Source organism: Ciona robusta, chromosome 8 (assembly GCF_009617815.1).
Source record: "Ciona robusta chromosome 8, ASM961781v2".
Lineage (NCBI taxonomy): Eukaryota > Metazoa > Chordata > Ascidiacea > Phlebobranchia > Cionidae > Ciona > Ciona robusta.
Genome location: NC_143242.1, coordinates 669228 through 687504, shown reverse-complemented (window position 1 = coordinate 687504; position 18277 = coordinate 669228). Strand labels below are relative to the sequence as shown.

Here is an 18277-nt window from a genome sequence, read left to right as displayed (position 1 = left end):
TTTGCTGTGGGTCTGTTTTGAAGCAGGGAATTCGTTTTGCTTGATGCACCCGATGTACTTAAATTTAGTTTAATTTTGTTATAATTTTTTCAAAGATTTTTCCATATATTTCGTAGCTGCTCCCTTTTATAAAAAAGAAGTTTGTGAAGAAAACACCTAGTACTAACCAACGAACTTTAATGCACAATATCTATACTGTACTGTTACTGAACTTTCTTACTTATACCTGTGTACTCTTTGTCTTGTACAAGTTGTTCTCTTATTATAGTTAGTAATAAACATTAAACACCAATGGAGTAACTTAACAGATGTTCACTACATCATAATATATAAAACCAAGTTAAACATCAAACACTAATGGAGTAACTTAACAGATGTTTACTACATCATAATATATAAAACCAAGTTAAAATTATACTGTGAGCTTACAACTGGGACCTTACGTTATTTCGATTTTCTTTAAACATACTTACCAAGTGTACGAACAGTTGATTTCTTGCATCTGTTTTGCTAGGTTTTGAAAAATTACTTTGTTTCTCTGAAGTCTGCCATCAATTTTCTCAAGAACTCGTTTTTCTTGTATTAAATCTATTAAATAGTAAATATCTCTAGATGTCCATAGGGCTCTCTTGTAGCAATCAGGCTTGTTTTTATTTGCTTCCATGTTAAGGTTCAAAACATGAAACGACCACTCTTTTGCAAAGTTTGCGCGTTAACCTGCCTTTTACACGCGAGTTAGAAAGCGCCTCTCAGCCCGCAAAACAGCAGTCAGCCGTAACGACGCAAACCATACGTCAAAAATGTGCTTATTTTGCGAGTTAAACCGATTAATTTGTTCATGTAAAGAGGCTTAATGACAAAAATCTAACGGGTCAGCTTGGCAGAGTAAGTTACGTGCCGCATAAGGGAATATACCATCCAAAAAAAACACAGAAGAAATAGCCTGGAACCGACTTAACAAACACAACCTTGTAGGGTGTTCTTACCCGATTCAGGAAAGAAGTCGCCGTGATGGCAGATATTGAGTCAATGTTGCATCAGTTCTTTGTTAGAAAACAAGATCGGGATTTCTTGAGATTTCTGTGGTGGAAGGACGACTCGTTTTAAGAAATAGTACCGGATGAAGGTTCATTTGTTTGGCGCCAAGAGCTCACCGGGCGTCGCAAATTATGGATTAAAGCTAGCGGCAGATGACGGTGAGGACATTTTTGGGCAAGATGTGGTAGATTTCGTTCGTCAGAACTTTTATGTTGATGATGGTTTGTTTGAATGAAATTTATTTCGTCTCTTCGGTCACGATAAGAACAGGAGACTTGACAAAAGCGAAAAGACCGGTAGTAGTAACTGTAAAACAACTGTTAGAAAGAAATAATGTTTTGAATAAAAAACGTAACCGTTACACACCCTACAGACGATGTTTATCAGCAGTGCCCAAAGTTAGTATAGACCAAGTTAGGAAACGGATTGTAAAACGAGTCTTGTTATCCATTGTCTCGCGTCTATGACGTCATAGTCGCCACCATTACGGAGCCCACGGCATAGCATTTTATCATTGCTGGGTGCTGTTTTTCGTTTAAATATTGCGATTTTTTAAAAACCAATTGCACTTCTGCGCGTAAAAATGGCTTTCTACTAATGTTATATTTTATCATAATAATAAACCTCACAAAAATATAATAAACCTCACAAAAATAATCAACTTTTATTGAACACTCAATCGATTAAAGAGTAAAAAAACAGAAAATATCCAGTTTACTAACCAAAAACATAAAAGAACATGTTTAAAATACATTACCATACTGGTGTATCTAGCTGCAGTTTTGCATGTAAATTGCCGTGATTTTATTTTTTGGCCCACAAACTCAACGCGTATACCCGGCAACGAAACTTAAGGTATCTTTGTAAAATTTGCCTAATATCGAAGTGACATTGAGGAAAACAATACTGAGTTACTATTTTTGGTCCTCTGCTTGAAAGCTACCTTTTTTCTGCGTTCCGGGTCTTTATGAAATCGGAAAACGCGAACACCTTATCTGCTAGTACTTAAGCAGTTGGGAGCTGCATGTCCACTCATGTTGGATTATAAATGTAGTAAAGAATGGCTCTGTAGGTTCGTAGGTATGATCATATATTATTATGTAAACTAAGCTGATTGCTGCTCGGGTCTTTATGAAATCGGAAAACGCGAACACCTTATCTGCTAGTACTTCAGCAGTTGGGAGCTGCATGTCCACTCATGTTGGATTATAAATGTAGTAAAGAATGGCTCTGTAGGTTCGTAGGTATGATCATATATTATTATGTAAACTAAGCTGATTGCTGCTCGGGTCTTTATGAAATCGGAAAACGCGAACACCTTATCTGCTAGTACTTAAGCAGTTGGGAGCTGCATGTCCACTCATGTTGGATTATAAATGTAGTAAAGAATGGCTCTGTAGGTTCGTAGGTATGATCATATATTATTATGTAAACTAAGCTGATTGCTGCTAGTCTTAATCGCCAACGTAAAGTACCTTGTTAAAACCACACTGTACGCCGAAAACCAGTCAAAATACTAATTTACTCCACATTAATTCCTAGATTTAATATTATATAACAAGATTTATATTAGAAATTATATTTTATATGTTAAAACAACCGCTATACGTGTTTTTTTAGCTTTGTATCGCTTACAAGAACTAAATGAACACATGCGGACCATGCATTTGTATAGGCGATTCACGCTCTGTGGGCTCCGTAATGGCGGACACGAGCGCCGTTTCCTAACTTGGTCTATACTAACTTTGGTGCCCACTGTAGATACCGCGTTGTCGGTTACCCTGTTTACATGACGGTTTAAGTCTGATTCGAATCCGGATTTAGCGATCGAGTTGGGTTGATGTTTATGACTTGTTATGCAGTAATTTCCATGAAACAACATGACAAATAAATTACATTTTTCCCGACAAATGCATATTTCGCTCTTTGAAATAGGTAAAAACCAGCTTTTTATAGTCTACAAGCAAAATTTGTGCTACTGAAGAATTTTCCAACCACATGCGTATTGCCTCGATACCTAAATATAGTACCACAAAATTGTTGGGAGCATTCTTTACCAGTACTGCATATTTTACTACCCTATTGAGGAGATAGACCACCATAACATAGCATAATTGACCAGCATTATTTGCAAGGGCACTTGCTTGTGTACATGTACCAGTCAAGTAACACAATAATCAGAGTAGTAGTTTACAGCCAAACTTCTTTTTCTATTATAATCTTGGAGGATTGTTTAACACATTTGGCAGCAAAAAGAACATGTAGCGGTTGATTGTGCTCTAGCACAGATTTAATGATATAAAGATAGCTAAATTTAATACTAATACATAAAGATTGAATTGTATAGCGAAAACAAAAGCATGACAGGAATGGAATGCAGTTTCGCTGCTTTCGTAACATCTACTTTCCCGTCATTCTAATCGTAATAATAAAACAATTACCCAGTTGTGTGTATGCCAGGCGATCAATTTTATTGTTTTACTACACGTGTTTTTTGTTATATAAACCTTTCACTTTCCTGTACTGGAGGCAGTACGGGACTTGCAATACCCCTGCTGTTCTCACTTTGTCTCTAAGCTCGATGTCGCTCGTTCTCCGTACAATAAATTGAGATGTGCCGTACAAGTGTCATACATTGGTGTGCAATGCGTTGCGGAGTCGGATAGCGTGAGCGTCGGGGCAGGAAGGAACAGCGTCGTCGCGAGGCTGCGGAGCCCGAACCCACAAATTCAACATTAGCCGCCCCCCACAAACAAAAGTTATGCATTGAATTCAAAATGGTAGAGTAACTGAAGTGATGGAAGATTAAAGAATGCAAATGAGCAAAAGGTTAGTATGCCTGGAAGGACTTTGTGCATTCATCAAAACTGACAGCGTCGTCGCAAGGCTGCGGAGCGCGAACCCACATCTTCAACATTAGCCGCCCCCCACAAACAAAAGTTTTGCATTGAATTCAAAATGGTAGAGTGACTGAAGTGATGGAAGATTAAAGAATGCAAATGAGCAAAAGGTTAGTATGCCTGGAAGGACTTAGTGCATTCATCAAAACTGAAACTTATATTTCAGGAACCATCAACACCACGAGAACAACATGTGAAGTTTTACTGATGATGGTTTAACAAGCTAATATGTTTATATTTTATTATTATCGATATGCGACAGAAACACTTGCTGCTTTATTTAATAATGTCCGAGCTTTATTGCTACTTCCTTCGAAAACAGTGTTTGTGATGTAAAAGCCATTCTGACTTCTTTGTCAGAGTGTATTTGGTTGTCTGTATGAAGTATGTTGTATGTGATACCCAAATTTTGTTTTCTGCAGATAAACATGTGGCGTTACTGTTTTGTATATTTTGCTTTTGTTAATAATTTATTGTTGCAGTACCTACCACCAATAAATTAAACAAATAAAACCATTTGACATATGTCATACTTGTTAAAGCATAGGACCAAAACTTAGCACACTTTTGTGAAACTCAGCTAGCAGAAACACAATATGTTTTAGTATGTTTATGGGGGAAGATCAGCATTGTCTGTTAATAACAACAACCCATTTGGAATTTTGGATAAACCAGTTCAGTAGATTACAGTAATGCACAAATGCACTTAAAGGCTGCTGATTGTTATTTTTCAAGCTATACGGTTATTGCGGGTAATAAAGTTTATTAAAACTGGCGATTACAAACGCTTCGGTTCCCATTTCAGTTTCAATCCGATTGAAACGCGCCATGTAAATATAACGTTTTAGCGGATCGGATTTGAAATTCGTGTGACGTCACATCAAGTCGGATTGAATTCAAATCCAATCCGTTCATGTAAACAGGGTAAATTACAGTGTGCACGGTTGAGACTGCACAAGTTTGTTAGTAACAAGCCCGAAGTTGCAGTCTATTGCAGATTTCGTCTGCAGATCGTGCGGACAGGTTAAAATGTTTTGACGTTAACTGCAGGGAACTCCCGACGGAACGCGTTTTAGGTTTAATGTGGTGTGTGCAAAACGATTCTTTAAATTTCAGGATTGAACTTAAAGACGACATGTACGAGACGAAACATGCTATCAGCAATTTGTTCCATGTCCAGTGATACTGGAAGGAAAGTGAATCCTGCAGTGGGAACCACCCGACATCCACGAGTCCTGGAACCTGTAAAAAGAGACATTCTAGAACTGGGATCAACAAAAGGTAAAGCGGCGCTTTAAGCCTGAAGAATTCGGAGATTTTCAGGCCGTATTCCGCTGTATCATCTCGAGAAAGAAATTATTAATCAAACAATACCTGGAAAAACTGTTCGGAAACAATTAGACAAACTACTCTTAAACACCAATAAAACCTGATTTTTATAATCTTTTCTGTTTTTAATGTTTTGTTTATATTAGTTTGTTTTGTTCTTTCTGCCCTTGTTTTGCCTCGATCTTTAATTAACAAATTAAAAACTTGGTACGGAATTAAGTTTCCATCAAAACACTACAAGAATACGCCAAAAACTAACTGAAACAATAACCGAAGGGGCCAACCAACAAAAGTTAATTAAAAACTTGGTACGGAATTATGTTTCCATCAAAACACTACAAGAATACGCCAAAAACTAACTGAAACAATAACCGAAGGGGCCAACCAACAAAAAATTAAAACTTGCATATGGATAGATATGCTCAAATGTAACCTGAAACGGCTTCTATAAAAAGTGTGAAAAAAACAGCTGGAGTAAAAAAATAGAAGGCTGTTTCGACAATCTATAGGATTTCCCGTAAGAAAAATTTTACTCAACTTTGATCGTTTCTAGTTTCTATAAACAAAGTCCAAAATTTATTTTTGATTTAATGCATCTTCTTTGAGAATATTTAAAAAAATGTATATACTTTATTATGTTTTTAATTTTCGAGTGAACCTCAGCATATTTTCAAACCTAATGTTGAACACGAAAAAATGGAGCATATTGTTGTTTAGTGTTATTTTAAAGTTTTAGGTGTAGGCCTGGAGCATATTTGATGTTCGTGTTATTTCATTGTTTAGTGTTATTTCAAAGTTTAAAGGTAGGCCTGGGGGATATTTGTTATTTCGTGTTATTTCATTGTTTAGTGTTTAATTAAAGTTTTAGGTAGGCCTGGAGCATATTTGATGTTTCGTGTTATTTAATTGTTTAGTGTTATTTCAAAGTTTTAGGTAGGCCTACGTTTTATTTCATTGTTTAGTGTTAAATTAAAGTTTTAGGTGTAGGCCTGGAGCATATTTGATGTTTCGTGTTATTTCATTGTTTAGTGTTATTTTAAAGTTTGAGGTAGGCCTAGAGCAGTGGTTCCCAAACTTTTTTTTCACCCGGCGCCACTTGAGCTATTCAAAATGTTTGCGGCGCACTTAGCCAAAGGTCTTAGAAATAAAAACGCATTTTCACAGTATTTTAAGATTAGGCTCGTTTAAGCATATGAACTTAATGTGAAGTATGAGCTTGCTGCTCTGAGCACATCTTTTCAAATCGTGGTGGAATGCTTGAAATACACACACGCATTTCTCTTTCTATATCCAAGCGTGATCGATATTTCGTTTTGATTGACGCTACCGCAGAAAACCCAGCTTCACAAAGATACGATGTAGCAAAGGGCAGTAGTACACGCAGCGCTTTGTCGCGCACTTGTGGATATTCTTGGCAAGTGTTGCTCCAAAACTGAAATATTTCGGATGATTCAAATTTTGTTTTTAGTGTAAAGTCGGATGCTAAATCGGCGAATTGTTCCGCCTCACTTGTTGAAAAGCAATCCGGAATAATCAAAGATGAATTAAACGGATTTCGAATCCAATCATGTTGACCCATGTTTTCAGGAAAATAATGTTCAAAGTGCATACTAAGGTTGTCAAGGTGTTCATAAATTACGTCTTTATTATCGTTTTCAAGATTATGGGAAATAAAGTTTTCCATCAGACGTTGTTTTAAAAATGGGAAATCGCTTCGTTCATTGCTCTTTAATAAGTCCGCCTTCCATATTTGAATTTTTTTTCGAAAGCCAGTGATTTTATCAAAAAGACCGAGAACATGAGTATATTTTCCTTGAAGAGTAGTGTTAAGGTGATTAAGTTTTCCAAAGATATCGCAAAGGTATGCTAAGTTAGTTAGAAAGTTCACATCTTTGAAATTTGCGGCTTGTTGGTGTTTTTCTTCTTGCAAATAATTAGCAATCTCATTTCGCAACTCGAAGCAAAACTTTTCCTTTTGATAGCCAACGAGCACTGCAATAAGAAAAAAGTGCATTGTGCTCTGCTCCTGTGTCATCACACATCTTCTGGAAGAAACGAGCTTTAAGGGGTCGTGTCTTAATATAGTTGACCGCTTTAACAGCATCTTTTAGCACCGAGTTTAATGTGCCACTTAATTGTTGGGATGCCAGAGCTTCTCGGTGAATAACACAATGTGTCCATTCAGCACCCGGTGCAACATTTTTGACCAATGTTCGGAGGCCACCGTAGCGTCCAGACATCGCGCGAGCTCCATCAGTACAAATCCCGACACACATCTTCCATTCGACGCCACTGCTTTCAATAAAATTGTTCACAATTTCAAATAGATTCGCAGCTCTGCAACTTTCAGTTATTGGACGACAAAAAAACAAATCTTCAACGGGCACGTTGTCATCACCAATAAAGCGAACATAGCAAATAAGATGTGCATCTTTGTTGCTATCTGTAGCTTCATCGAGCTGGAGTGCAAACACTTTCCCTCGAATTGCGGACATGAGTTGGTCATTAACATCAAGCGCGATTTTATCAATTCGCCTTGCAATAGTTTGTTTGAAAGCGGGATTTTTTGTAGGCTTTTCGAAGCGGGTTCTCCTATCATAATTGAAACCATATCAATAGCGGCGGGAAGAATTAAGTTTTCTGCAATTGTATGCGGCTTTTTAGCCCTGACAATGCGGTAAGCAACTTTAAATGAAGCTAGTTGGGCCTTGGAAGGAATTGTAAAAGCGGTGGAAATTGACGCTGCCTGCCGTTGAAAACCTGCCAATTTACGAGCGAAAAATGCTCTAGGTTTGTCAGATAAACTAATATGCGTCGACATAAGATGTCGCTTTAGTTTGCTTGGCAACATACTTTCAACGGACAAAACTTTTAAACAAATGACACACTTTGGGTGCTGACAACCATCTTTCTCCACGTACGTGAAACCAAACTTCAAATAACTTTCGTCATAATTTCTACGCCGCTTTTTTGCACTGGAACTTCCTCTGTCCATCTCTGCCTGATTGTTTCTCATAACGCTCATTAAATCATCCATGATAACTGACTAACCTATTTTTCGTAATGCTTGATACCACTCCGTCTTGGAAATATCTTTCCCCCAAAAGGCCTCTTCCTCCTCGCTATTTCGCGATAGCTGCGCCACGCGGATATGGGAATCTATTTGCTTAGTATCTGTTGGTCTGCTTGAATATAGCTTTTGATAGAACTCTTTGAGTGTGGTCATTATTTCCCTGCGGTGCGCAATGACTAGCCCGCTTTGTTAGTCGAACGATTGTATTACGTTTTTTTTATTTTTATTTCCCAGGCTTAAATATTTTGTATTTTTTCCCCGTTCTCGGCCCAGTTTGTTCGGCTTCGCACGATAGCTGCCCACGTTTTGCCTTCCAATATTGCATTCAGCGAGCTTTGTAAGTCTCGTATCTTATGTTGTAAGCTGCCCACGTTTTGCCTTCCAATATTGCATTCAGCGAGCTTTGTAAGTCTCGTATCTTATGTTGTAAGCTGACTTCGCCCGAATCAATGCGCCGCTGAGTTGCTTTAAGTAATTTTTCTATTCGATCTTTTTCTTTGGTTTGTGGTGTTCTTTTCTCGGCGGCATGTTTAATAAATTTTCCTCGCAACCAGCATTTTAGACTATCCCAGATTATATGCTGGAGTTTCATTGATCGTTAGGAAGGCGCCCAGTGATTTACGAATTGGGGGCCAGGAAGGCGCCAGTGATTTACGAATTGGGGGCCGTCTAAAAGTCTGTTGTTTAGTTTCCAATACCCTGGGCCGTTTGCTTTAAACTCCGGGTTTAAGTCTGTGATCCGATTTTTAATACTGGGTTCTCTATATCACAGTTTTTCATATGTGGTGTTAGACCTTCTGAAACAAGAAAAAAATCGATGCGACTTCCGGTGAATGGATACCTTCTGAAACAAGAAAAAAATCGATGCGACTTCCGGTGAATGGATTTTGTTGAACGCGGGAAAATCTCCGCTGCCTCGGGTTTAATTCCCTAAATATATTAACCAAATCGAATTCTTTCATGTAGTTCTTAATTTCCGAACTGGATTTTTTACCATTTGTGTGTTTGTTGCCCGGTGACTTGTCTAGATCATTTGACATAATTGCGTTAAAATCTCCTCCTATTATAGCGTCGTTATCTAAATAGTCGTTTATTATCCAAAAAAAGCGAATCAAAAAAAATTGGGTTATCGGATTTTGGTCCGTATACATTTGACAGTAGTGTAAGCCGTTTTGGTCCTGCCGAAATTGAGGCGATCAGGAATTTTCCTTCAGTATCGCTCTCTGTATGATGTACAGTCCAATTCTTTTCCGCACACGCATTTTAAAAATTTGTCATCTTTTAACTTGCTTGAAACAATTTTATCACAGTCGCAGTGTAAAATTTTCTTTTGGCAGTTTGTGTTATTGCAGGTGATGCTTGTTGTTTTGAGGGATTACGTTTAGATCGTGGCATGAACACATGACTGACCATGTTCTGCAGTAAAGGCATTCCAGTTTGTTGTCAATACAGTTTCTCTCGGGGGTGTATTTGTGGCAGCAGGGAGTTCTGCTTAGTTTTTGTTTACAGCATAGACAGTTTGTGTACTTTGCATTTTTTGCTACAAGGAAGCGGTCGTTGGTCGCACAGCAAGGTGTTTTCTGCAGTAGCATCGATCGTTGGATTCATGGACAAAACCTTCCCGGTGCACACAGTTTGTGTACTTTGCATTTTTTTGCTACAAGGAAGCGATCGTTGGTCGCACAGCAAGGTGTTGCCACCGAAAAGTCAGTTCTGCAGATGTATCGATCGTTGGATTCATGGACAAAACCTTCCCGGTGACAATTCATTTTCTCCACCGTGGCTTAAAGATTTTGGTGAAGGTTGATCCACAGAAGGGCTCTGGACCAATCTTCGTTTTCGTTGGAATCATGGACAAAACCTTCTCGGTGACAATTACACCACACTTCACTCCGTAATTTTCTCCACCGTGGCTTAAAGAGTCCGGACCACGGTTCCCAAGGTTGGGCAGATTTTTGTATAAATACAAACTATTATGTCTATTGATGATTAATTAAAAGCTAGTTTGTAAAAGAAGCTTTAATTTAAAAGATATGAACGTTTAAAAAATGAAATTTTGAAGCTGCCAAAAACGTCACTCGCGGGCACTGTGACGTCACAATACAATACTTCGTATCTGGGGAAAACCCGGCCTCACAGTTGTTACCGTTTATTGCTGCTGTAGGAAAGTCATGTAATAATGTAGTAACAATATTTTAATCGAACCAGCGGCTTATAGACAGTTACTTCTTAGAGATCAATGGGATAAAATGATAGCAGTGAATAGGAAAACCATTTAAAATAGCCTACCAAGCTTGGTGGAGAATTAGTTTCTGTAACTTAGCCGGGTTCAGATTTTTAATGGTTGTTTTTGTTTTTAAACAACATATTCATATGATATCTACATTTAAAGTTACCATATAGGGGGTTTACCAAAAACGAAAATCTGAATAATCATGCCTGATTATTGCTGTGTACAACATTGTAAAAACAAGGCAGAACCTAAAAAGATCAGTATGTTTTCATTTCCTAATAACTCTCAATTAAAAGAAGAGTGGAGCTTGTTTGTGCAAAAAACCAAGTCACATTGGCATGCTGGTACAGCCCAGAAGCAAAGTTCAATTTGTAGTAAACATTTTACTTCAGAAGAATTTACTAACTATCATATGTTCACAACGGGGGACATGCAAGAAAACTTGTTTTAAAAAAAGAAGCCATTCCTTCAATATACCCTGATCCTGTAAGAAACATTCATTTGGAATCAACAGAAGAATTTATAAACTTGAAAGAAACAGATCCACCACCTGGTACAAGTCAAGAATTAATTAATTAATCAAAGCACACAGTTTTGTCCAGTTATGAAAGACAAGGGAACACAATGTTTCTTTGTAGATTTTAAATCCACTGAGACTGCTTCAATAGAAACCCAAACAGCAAGTATGTTAAATTTGTTTGTTTTTTAATGTGGTATTTGTACTGAACTGCCATGTACATATTACAGCCATAGAAAGCAACATAACAAGATTTGATCCTATTGAATCTTCAACGCCTCATAAAAAAAGAAAGCATGATGAAACATTAGAGAGTACAAGTATGACACACATTGATGATGAAATTACAGACCCAACATTTGTTCCTGAAGATGCCTCCATGAACGCAAGCAACATCGACCTTTTTCCAGGGTACAATACTGCATATATTTACCAATGTACAGTTCTTAACACTAGTGAATTTTTTCTGATTAAATTTAGCTTTACATTATTTCCAAAAGGCATTGAAATGTATTTTCCAGTGACACATCTTTTAAAGAGGCTGGCCCAATTCAGGAAGAAAAGTTCATTGTGTTTAATAGTAATAATCTCATGGAATTGTTTGCCACCTGCCCGTTATGCACTGGAGAATGTCAATCTGCAATTAAAAATAGAAGAGGATCCTTTGAAGTGGAACAAGCATGTACCAAATGTTCCTTTTTACGGAAGTGGTCAAGTCAACCACTAATTCGAAATGCCCCTGTTGGAAACTTGCTTTTGTCTTGTGGTATTGCATGTAATGGCTTATCATATACAAAAGCTGTACGGTTGTTCAAATCCATCAACATTGCAGCAATTTCGCAGACAACTTTTAAAAGGCATTTTTCTAACATTATTCAGCCCATAGTACATTGTGTGTGGATAAAAGAACAGCAGACAATCTTGCAAGAAACTAAAACAAGAAGTAATGATCTGGTTATATGTGGGGATGGCAGATGTGACAGTCCTGGTCACAGTGCGAAATATGGGACATACACCATGCTTGATGCTCAATCCAACAAACTGGTACACTTTCAGCTTGTGCAGGTTAGTATAATAAATGAAGTTACTTACATTTGCTTTACTTATAAAGGGCATTTTGTTTACAGAGCAATGAAACAAAAAGTAGCAACGCTATGGAAAAGCATGGATTTATAAAATGTGTTGACTTTCTCGAAGAACAAGGTTTCCGCATCAAAAGTCTGATTACAGACCGACATATCGAGATTGCGGCACATGTCAGAAAAACAATGCCCGATACAGAGCATTATTATGATGTTTGGCATGTTGCCAAAAGTAAGTGTATGATGGTAGTTTAGATGATGAACACTAACCAGTTAAAATTATTCTAAAGGTATTAAAAAACGTCTCATGAAAATTCAAAGAAAAAAAGATTGCCATATTATTCAAGAATGGTCTAAAAGCATAATTAACCATCTGTACTGGTGTGCTATGTCATCTGATGGATCCACTCGAGAATTGGTTGTGGACAAATGGAAGTCAATCCTGTACCACATACAAAATGTACATGTTCATGATAGCCTTATCTATCCACGCTGTGCACATCCACCTTTATCCGAAGACGAACCAAGAAAGAAATGGTTAGATTGCAGTAAGTTGTTTTTACAATGTGTCCATACTTTTATTACAATTACTATTAAAAAAAGGTCAAACATTTGCTTGATTTTTTAACTTTAGTATAATCCACATGTTTATTGCCTTGCAGCTACACAAGCATATGTAGAACTTGAAAAAGTAGTTCTTAACAAAAGGCTTTTAAAAGATATAGCTCAGTTGAGCACCCGACAACAAACGTCATCATTGGAGGCATACAACAGTTTGCTACTGCAGTTTGCCCCAAAGCTTCGTGCGTTTTCTCACCGTGGAATGCTATGCCGGTAATATTGTGACTTTAAAAATACTAATTATTTCTAAAAAGCTATAACGTTTACAATTTTCAGACACTTTTTAGCTGCATTGCACTACAATGAAAATTGTGGAAGAAAGTTATTAAAGCGAAACGATGGAAGCTCTGTGGTAAAATATTATTTTCCAAAATACAAAAAAGGCGAGTTTTCTGTCCGAAGACAAAAAGAGGAAGCCACTTTTGGTATAAAAAGCCCAGTATACAAATAGTAAGCAATATATTTCAATTCATTTTTATGCTCTAGGTTATGTTTCAAAAGTCCTATGTGGTGCTTTAAAGCTTGATGCAAATGAGCTTAATGTACTACAACAACAATGGAATGGTGTTGCCACTCCAGAATTCCTAAGTTCTACATATTTTCATCCAACACCATCTCAAGCTGCCAAAAGTTACTATTCCAGATTTCCACAACTAAATGTATAAATCTAGTGATGTTGGAGTGTACTTTATTAACAAATGGATTCTTCCGTCTATATCACATTTTGTATGAAACCAAATCATTGAAAACTGAATGTTTTATAACGATGGTAAAAATCCTGTAAATGTTGTTGAACTTTCACTAAATTGTTCTCTTATTCTTTTCACTACGCATGATGGAAGAACCTTTCTGTTTTCCCAGCCATTCCCATACCCATCGGACAAAGTTTCGATAGGCTGTGTAGCGATATTGTCTAAACAAAATAAACATCATAAACCTGTGTTTCATTCTCATTTTGGTATGAAGAGTAGATAACTAAATAATACTTACTCCATTACTGTAGAATGATTTCGGTATATTTGTATTCCATGCTCTTGTCTGTATCCAAAATATGACATTTGCAACACATGTGTATTTAAACAAACTCCAGTGAATCCAGGATGAAAAGTATAATGCAATGCACTTGAGCTTCATCTGTTTTTAATTTTATAACATCAATTTCCATACAACAAATACATTCTCGTTCCGTATTCATGATATCACAGTTAGAGCAGCTACACCTGTCCAAGTACATAATACCAGTTTATTTTTCTATATTTGAAAACATCACAGTAAAACAACAAATAAACTTTACTGTCACTTTTGTAATAGTACACTTAAAACAGTCAACCTACCAGTTTGTACTTTTGGTTCGCTCAGCATCACTTGTTTTACTGGTGGGTGAACTTGGCCTGTCCACTTCCACAGTACTTGCTGGAAGTACAGGTTCAAATTTGAAAGGCTCAATACCTATTGCTAATAGGTCAGGATCTTCGCCTTCTTTGCTAACATCACTTTCTGATTCAGCAGATGAATACAATACTTCTACATCAGTCATTTTTAGGTTTATTTTGAACTGACAAACTTCAACTGTGTTAATATACTAACAAATAATTTCATAAATAACTAATTTTGAATAAAAATCACACAAAGGCAATACCTAACATATATTTCTTAAGTTAAAACAACCAGATAACACTATGTCGATGGTACACTGTGTTTTGCTGCAAACATAAATTTATCTCCGCCGAACAAAACACAAATCAGCTGATCGACTAGAACAGATCGTGACGTAATTTACGTCACAGTGCCCGCGAGTGACGCAACAATGGACGATTTTTTTCCCACTTTTTAAAACGTTTTTTTGGCTAAACTAAACATTTTTTTTACAAAAAAAAACCACAGATAGTATTTTTTAAGTGTATATTTTCATTTAAAACCAACTTGTATGAGCGTGGTCCAGACTCTTTAAAGATTTTGGTGAAAGTTGATTCACAGAAGGGCTCTGGACCAATCATCGTTTTCGTTTTGATGTCGTGATAATATTTGTTGTTTTCGCATCGATTTCTGCAGGGGAATTTTCTTTATCGTCGAACTTGCCCGCGGGCTCACTAGTAATGTTCTTGATAATATTTGTTGTTTTCGCATCGATTTCTGCAGGGGCATTTTCTTTATCGTCGTCGTCCTTGCCCGCGGGCTCACTAGCAATGTTCTTGATAATATTTGTATTTTTCGCATCGATTTCTGCAGGGGCATTTTCTTTATCGTCGTCCTTGCCCGCGGGCTCACTATAGTCATGTTCTTATCAGGTGACGTGAGCGCGTCAGGAGCTCAAGGTGCGTTGGATACGCTTCTTGCTTGACGCGGCGCGGGAAACTCGTTTTTTTTTCTGTTTGGGCGCGCTCGCAAAGTTTACCAGGTTTTTAATTGGCCGCTTTATTTCACGTAGAGTCCCTTCAACCCATATGTAGCTTGGCAGGGGGGATCTAACAATGTCATTTTTCTTTGTTACCGCAATTCTGGTTCCCAACAGCTTTCCGTTTTTATCCTTTTTGGACCTTACCTCTTGCACGGCTACATTTGCAAAGCTTCTGCAATACCTTTGTTTTGGAGTGGTACCGGGACCCAACTAATCAAAACTTCAATATTTTCGCTCTCATACAGAAATGTATGTTTGATTTTGTTGTCTTTTCTCAATAAATCAAGAAGTTCCATCACCGTTTCCCTGAAGGTACACGTAATATCGATCTTTGAATTTTTCCTTTCTACAATACCAACTACTTTGTCAATTGAAAACTTTATTCGTTTCAGCAACTCGTATACATCCTTTCTCTTACATGGTTCCTCTGTCCGGAACCACAAACAGCAAGGCCTTTTCAATTTAACATTGGTGTTTCTCTTCGTTTCAGCAACTCGTATACATCCTCTCTCTTACATGGTTCCTCTGTCAACCACAAACAGCAAGGCCTTTTCGATTTAACATTGGTGTTTCTCTTCACTGCCTGTGAGTAGCCAACCTGTTGCTGTATAACCATTTTCGTGGATAGTAGGAGACAAACCTTCCACCACGACAGCCAGAACAGAATGGCAGGGTGAGTTCCCCTTCTACCGTTTTTCAGCAGTAGCGGGGCGCCCAGTAGTGACCGCATCCGTGGCTCGATGGATGGTAGCTAGATACAAACGGACGTGGCAAATTCATGAAGGCGAACTTGAAGCGATCAGCCAACACCGACCTGCGGAGTCCGACTTCTTACTGGCAGTAGAGATTACATGCACCAGTGGGATGTGCTAAAGGTTATAGACGGGGTCCTTTACCGTGTGTGGGCAACCGGTGACAGACAAGGTGACGATAAGTAATTGCCAACACCGACCTGCGGAGTCCGACTTCTTACTGGCAGTAGAGATTACATGCACCAGTGGGATGTGCTAAAGGTTATAGACGGGGTCCTTTACCGTGTGTGGGCAACCGGTGACAGACAAGGTGACGATGAGTATTTGTTGGTTGCCCCTAGGTGACTGGGCCGGATTATTTTTAAGCACTTGCATGTGTTCCGCACCTCCGGGCATCTGGGTATAGACGGTACCACCGTAGATATCTAAACATATATAGACCGAAAACTGAGGTCACGTGACAAGTGATTTTTTTTTCCGAAATATTATTATTTAAACAGAAACAATTTACGTTTTTTTTATATTTGAAACTTTCACGTTATAAGATAATACTTTATTTGAATTATCAACGAAAAACCAGTTTCAGACGCTTTACGCTTGATTGGATCTGGTATAAACAGATCGAACGCATTTAAATCAGTCCAGTCTGCAGAGTGTGACACGTGTATGTGCAGACTATTAGTTTTAAACAATATCTTATATATTCTGAAGGCTGGAATTTATTTACGTTCCTTCCAATGTGTCAAATGGCTTACAACAAATATTCTCAAACATATACATAGATTATATAACAGGAAATTTAAATTTCATAATGTGCAGCAGTTTAAAGTCAGAGAAGCGTTGCTTGGGTCAGAAAATTGTAGTGCTTCATTTTATGATCCATACGGTTTAACCGTTCACAAACAGAGTTTACAACACAGTCGATGGTAGAGACGACGAAATAGGATTGATATACCATGCAGGGCTTACAACATCCACATCTATAGGTTTTGTAATTCCAGAAGAGTATTATTCAATGCCACAGCAGTCATACTAAACCATTAAGGATTTAGTTGGAAACTACAAACAGCATCAGAATTGTGAAAAATTGTACAAGCTTTGTACGAGTTCAGAAGAAAATCTAGGAAAACAATAACACACAACAGCATATACTTGTGTGCTCTGTGACCTAAAAATTTGGATCTCGGGAAGCGCCTCTGTCCTGCCATAACAAAAAAAACTCGAGAAGTGATCAATTTGGGAAGAGCAGCTGGTCAAACCAGGTATCTCAAGCACCCCGAATTAAAAGGCTGTTGCTTGTTAATTACTATGTATCTGTTTGTTGCAAACTTTGCAAATATAATTTGAGAAGTGATAAATTTGGGAAGAGCAGCTGGTCAAACCGGGTATCTCAAGCACCCCGAATTAAAAGGCTGTTGCCTGTTAATTACTGTGTATCTGTTTGTTGCAAATATAATTTGTACACCAGTTTATTTTAAGTTTTGAAATTTTTACTTAAGAAACCTGATTTAAAACATAATGCAACATAAAAAAAATTAAGTATAGGAAAACAGTGTAAACAACAGAAGGGATTGTGTAGGAAAGAACCCCCACGTCTGTCTTTTTCGTTCCTTATGGACACTTCACATAGTAACCGCTAAGTATTACTTAGATGAGAATCCTTAAAGTAAGAGATATGCCACGTACTCAAGTAATCCTGTTAACTTTTAACAGGCAAGTCTAGAATTAGAATTAGTTTTTATGGGATCGGTACAAATATAAATAGTATAGGTTTGGAGCAGTAACGGCACCTTCACACATAGTGTATGACCCTTCATGTAAAATTGAAAATATTGTTTGATTCGTCGGACCACCCACCATCAGCAACAATTGCATATTTGCATTAACATGCACGGTTAGTCTCACATCTGCCAACCGTTTCCCAAAAAGTAGACATCAATTGAAGTTCTGTGGTGACAGTACTTGGCCACAATGATGGAGGCATGAAGATTTCTTCCTTCACTGATCGCACATAAAACACTAATAAAAAATGTTAGAAATGAAAATAATACAGAAATATTATTGTACTACTTAATACAAATATGTGTTGCAATTTTTGTATCTACTGTGCGATTCCCAAAGTCTACAAAGCCAACCAACTGGCCTACTTGATTTAACAAGCCTTCCTTTACTGAAATTACAAAATACGTCATTATCAAAAAAACACCTGAAAATGAATAAACAAACCTTTTAACCTTCTACTAGTTCTTGAAGTCTCCTTCATTGACTCCACAGCAACTGGATTGATGCCAGCAGAGTTGGTTCCTGATTTAACTTCCTTTACTGAAATTACAA

At 37.5% G+C, this 18277-nt stretch overlaps 3 protein-coding genes and 1 long non-coding RNA gene across 5 annotated transcripts; 2 read left to right on the top strand and 2 right to left on the bottom strand.

Annotated features, from left to right (window-relative positions):
- Positions 1-3501: 3501 nt before the first annotated feature.
- On the top strand, positions 3502-4466 carry LOC149732011 (uncharacterized). The gene is made up of 2 exons (XR_016385516.1): positions 3502-4048; positions 4105-4466. It is a non-coding gene; the product is annotated as an uncharacterized LOC149732011 (long non-coding RNA).
- A 1999-nt stretch (positions 4467-6465) lies between these two features.
- Positions 6466-8304, bottom strand: LOC149732010 (SCAN domain-containing protein 3-like). Its single transcript, XM_089883050.1, has 3 exons — positions 8156-8304; positions 7306-7802; positions 6466-7259 (listed from the first exon to the last, which is right to left on the bottom strand). Exons 1-3 carry the CDS (start codon positions 8302-8304, stop codon positions 6466-6468), a joined length of 1440 nt encoding a protein of 479 aa, XP_089739176.1.
- A 2706-nt stretch (positions 8305-11010) lies between these two features.
- Positions 11011-13735, top strand: LOC149732009 (uncharacterized). Of its 2 annotated transcripts, XR_016385500.1 has the most exons (5): positions 11011-12155; positions 12218-12404; positions 12463-13006; positions 13070-13218; positions 13280-13735. XR_016385500.1 is itself a non-coding variant. In XM_089882275.1 (4 exons), the coding sequence occupies exons 2-4, from the start codon at positions 12996-12998 to the stop codon at positions 13456-13458; spliced, it is 339 nt and encodes a 112-aa protein (XP_089738401.1). In that variant the 5' UTR covers positions 12040-12404; positions 12463-12995; the 3' UTR covers positions 13459-13735. The 2 variants fall into 2 exon arrangements, 1 of the variants encoding a protein (XP_089738401.1); XM_089882275.1 differs by having other exon boundaries at positions 12040-12404.
- Positions 13572-14431, bottom strand: LOC149732008 (uncharacterized). The gene is made up of 3 exons (XM_089882276.1): positions 14128-14431; positions 13784-14013; positions 13572-13706 (listed from the first exon to the last, which is right to left on the bottom strand). The coding sequence occupies exons 1-2, from the start codon at positions 14328-14330 to the stop codon at positions 13869-13871; spliced, it is 348 nt and encodes a 115-aa protein (XP_089738402.1). The 5' UTR covers positions 14331-14431; the 3' UTR covers positions 13572-13706; positions 13784-13868.
- Positions 14432-18277: the final 3846 nt, after the last annotated feature.